At 37.3% G+C, this 4,457-nt stretch overlaps 1 protein-coding gene across 3 annotated transcripts in view; it reads right to left on the minus strand.

Annotated features, from left to right (window-relative positions):
• The window catches only part of LOC106877312 (RNA exonuclease 4), a 74,048-nt gene that overhangs the window by 9,497 nt on the left and 60,094 nt on the right, over positions 1-4,457 (minus strand). For all 3 annotated transcript variants that reach the window (XM_052978041.1, XM_052978043.1, XM_052978042.1), the window contains exon 3: positions 235-428. In XM_052978041.1, coding sequence (XP_052834001.1) covers positions 235-428 — 194 coding nt within the window. The remainder of the gene's footprint in view (positions 1-234; positions 429-4,457) is intronic.

The raw sequence follows: 4,457 nt of genomic DNA on the forward strand, positions 1-4,457 counted from the left end.
ACTACCACCACCACAACCATCACTTCCATCATCACCACCACCACCACAACCAAAACCATGGACAGTACAGCATTACTACTACCACCACCACAACCATCACATCCATCACCACCACCACAACAACCATCACCACCACCACCACCACAACCAAAACCATGGACAGCACAGCACTACCACCACCACCACCACTATCACCACCAACAACAAAACAATAAGTAAATTCTGTGCACTGACCGTCTATGAGTAAGTCCGGGGTTATTCCACTGACAGATGTCCTGTAACTTGTGATCTTTTGACTTGGCTTCACATATCGGTCATAGATGCATTCTCCATCCTGGTTAACTAATGATGCTCGAGCAAGCATGTCAATGTCAGCAAGTGGACCAGTGCCGACCATTTCACAATCCAGCGCCACACAAGGTGTATTTCTGCAACCAATAGCAACAACAATAAGAAATTTGCAGAGAACTATTAAATGTATTTCTTCAGAAATTGTTGAGATTTTGTATAGATCACATAAGCTGTACCATGGTTGGATTAAGACTCAAAGAGGCCCTAAACTCTTTAAATATTTTAGTGTTCCTCCATATATAAGCGATTCAAAATATAAACAGTAATAAACCATAAAATAAATTTATATTTTCCAAAATGAAACTAAACTAACAGTAAGATAGAAAATAATGTTTATTTTTGTATTCTTCCATTTTATTTATCTTTAAAATGTTTTCTCCTACTTATTTTAATTGCAAAGTCTTTTTTTAATTACAAAGTCTTGTAAACCATTTAAAACCTCTCATGGTCGCTTTATCTGCTAGAAATAGCAGCTCAAATACTCTTACATCAGATCTCAATGCTGGATGTTCAAGAACCAAATGAAGGCTAGATTCTCAATCCCAGGATCATCCATATTCCAAAAAGGTATAATATGTCTGTGTAGAGCAAATGTAGACTGAGATACAGGGGTCCAAGACCAACAGACAGAATTAATCTGCAAAATTAATCTTACATAACATATCTCCTTCTGTACCTAGTGAAGATAAGATATCCTGAATATCATTTTAGCAAGTTTAAAGGGATTTCTTTTGTGCCGTAAACCATTTACCATTTCTGTGGTACCCCCTACTTCGTATGATGCCCTAAGCACATACTTATTTTACCTAATGGTTAATCCAGTGCTTGGCTGTATCAAAGATGCAGTCTCACAAATGAGATCTTTGAAAACTATATTCTTAATAATACACTTGTCATTCCTTTTAACTTGACAGTCATTTTTGTCTTAGATGAAGAAACTAACTTAAAAGCCACACTCTGTGCTGACTTTTAAGCAAGCTCCTGAGGAGGAATAAACCGAAGAAAGCAATAATAATAATAAAAAAACATTTCTTGGTATCCTACCATCTCAGACTGTCACAAAGTTTTGGTATTAAATTCAAAAAGTTTTCATCAGTTATCCGACACACAATGTCTTGCTTATTATTCTTATTCTTCTTATTATTATTATTATTATTATTATTATTATTATTATTCAGTAGTTTTATTTTTATAACGTGCTTTCACTTCACTACCGAGCGCAGCTCTGTGCGCCTTGGGTATGTGCTGTGGTTTGCTGTGGTGCTCTTATGTTTACTGTATTGAAAGTGTTTTGCGTAGAATGTGTGCAGTACCCAGTAGTGCAATTTTCTGTATGTTATATATATTTGTAAGTCCTGGTGTTTTTGTTATGTATTTGTCTGAATATTTTTTTATTATACCTAAGGCACCTACTATGATAGGAATTGTTTCTGTTTTTAGATTCCACATTCGAGTTATCTCTATTTCCAGGTCTTTGTATTTTGAAAGTTTTTCCATTTCTTTTAGAGAAACGTTGTCATCTGCTGGTATTGAAACATCAATTAGAAGGCATTTTTTTCCTTCATGATCTTTGACAACTATATCTGGTCTATTTGCCTTAATTTCTCTATCTGTGTGTATTGGCATATCCCAGAGTATGGTTGCTTTCTCGTTTTCTGTGACCTTTTCTGGCGTGTGTTTATACCATCTTTTTTCTGTTGCTATTCCATAATGTTGGCATAGCTTCCAGTGTATATAGGTCCCAGCTCTGTCTATTATTATTATTATTATTATTATTCTTATTATTATTATTGCTAAGAAGGCATTGAAATGGCAGAATCGTTAGTGCACTGGACGAAATGGTTAGCGGTATTTCACCTGTTGCTACATTCTGAGTTCAAATTCCACTGATGTTGACTTTGCCTTTCATTATTTCGAGGTCAATAAATTAAGTACCAGTGAAACACTGGGGTCGATATAATCAACTAGTCCCCACCCAACAAATTTGAGGTTTTGTGCCTCCAGTAGAAAGAATTATTATAATAGTGAAGGGTGGTAACTCTTGTAAACCATCTAAAACCTGTCATGGTCGCTTTACCTGCTAGAAATTACAGCTCAAATCAGGCGGCGAGCTGGCAGAAACGTTAGCACGCCGGGTGAAATGCTTAGCGGTATTTTGTCTGCCACTACGTTCTGAGTTTAAATTCCACCGAGGTCGACTTAGCCTTTCATCCTTTCGGGGTTAATTAAATAAGTACCAGTTGCATACTGGGGTCGATATAATCGACTTAATCCCTTTGTCTGTCCTTGTTTGTCCCCTTTATGTTTAACCCCTTGTGGGCAATAAAGAAATAAGAAATTGCAGCTCAAATGCTCTTACATCAGATCTCAATGCTGGATGTTCAAGAGCCAAATGAAGACCAAATTCTCAATCCCAGGATCATCCATGTTCCAAAAAGGTATAATATGTTTGTGTAGAGCAGATGTAAACTGAGATACAGGGGTTCAAGACCAACAGACAGAATTTCACTTTTATTCATATGAAACAACATGTTCTACATAGGTTGTACAAAAGGTGCATTTAAAGCAGGGAAAACTATAGCCTTTATTATATACTTGTCACCTCTTTTACCTTGACAGTTGTTATCAATTTTATCTTATATAAAGAAATGGACATGTTCTAGAAAGAGTTATTCTTTTACTTGTTTCAGTCGTTTGACCGTGGCCATGCAGGAGCACCTCTTTGAAGGGCCTTGAGTCAAATAAATCGACTCAAGGACTCTTTTTTTTTTTAAAGCTTTGTACTTACTCTATCAGTCACTTTTGTCAGGTGGTGATGGGGGGGACAAACACTGACATATACATATATACAACAAGCTTCTTTTCGTTTGTCTTCCAAATTCGCTCATAAGGTTTTGATTGTCCTGAGGCTATAATAGAAGACATTTGTGCAAGGTGCCATGCACTGAGACTGAACCTGGAACCATGTGGTTAGGAAGCAAGCTTTTTACCACACAACCACATCTGGAGTAAGGAGGGAATGTTTCCACTGTGTGGATTGTCCCTTCATTTCTGGCTCAAAGTGATGAACCCACCACTCATCCCAGCTTAGGAAGCAATCAAGGAAACCAGCTGGATTTGCTTCAAACAATGTCAGATTTTCCCATGATGTGATCATCTTGGTGCACTTTTTATCAGGTGTAAGAAGACTTGGCACCCACTGAGTTGAAACCTTTGTCATGCCAAGTTCATTGTGCAGAATATTCTCAACTCTCTCATGAGATATGCTAATAGAATTGGCTGTTTGATTTATAGTCAATCGCCTGTCATCCATCATTATGTGGTGAACATGATCAATATTATCCTCAGTAATGGCAGTTGTAGGACGTCCAGACCTTGCGTCATCTTCAAGACTCTCCCTTTTCCTAAATTCAGCTGCCCATATTTACACTGTTGATAAAGCTAGAGCATCATCCCCTAATGTAGCAACCATGTCAACAAAATGTGCTTGGGGGCTAAACCCTTTTTCTGCAGGTACTTGAATAACACCATGATGCCAAGACAAGTTGCTACAAGTTAATTTTGAAATCTTCTTCAAACAGTCAGGCATGAGTTTACTTGGGAAGAAACAATGCAGTTATAAATAAGAAGATTTGAAATTAATGCATGCAAAATCTAACAGCTCTAGCATCACTCCTTCATGGTCAGCCTATGAACTTATCACCCCACCCTTGTACTTCCTGTGCCTCTGAAATCTTGTATCCCGGCTGTAAGGCCTTATTTCCATATACATCAGCGTAATTTTATTTGTCCAGTCGAAGGACATCTGTTGTTATGTCCTGTTATTATTTTTATTGTATTTGTGTAACATTGTTTGTTTTTTCCCGTCCTTGGTTTTGTATACATTCACTGCTTTCTCCCAAGGAATCTAATGCTTTTAGCTTAGTTTTTCCTTGGTGCTGGCCAGATTGGAGCAATATCGAGAATAACCAGCCAAAATTGCAAAGATAACTTTGAATGACATGTCCGTGTTTTCTTTGTATCGTCTATCTGTATGCTTTGTCCCTTTGTTGTATTACCTAACTGTCTGGATGTTTTGCGTTCTTGTCCCATTCTGTATTATCTAT

The sequence above is a fragment of the Octopus bimaculoides genome, chromosome 29 (genome assembly GCF_001194135.2).
Source record: "Octopus bimaculoides isolate UCB-OBI-ISO-001 chromosome 29, ASM119413v2, whole genome shotgun sequence".
Taxonomy (NCBI): domain Eukaryota; kingdom Metazoa; phylum Mollusca; class Cephalopoda; order Octopoda; family Octopodidae; genus Octopus; species Octopus bimaculoides.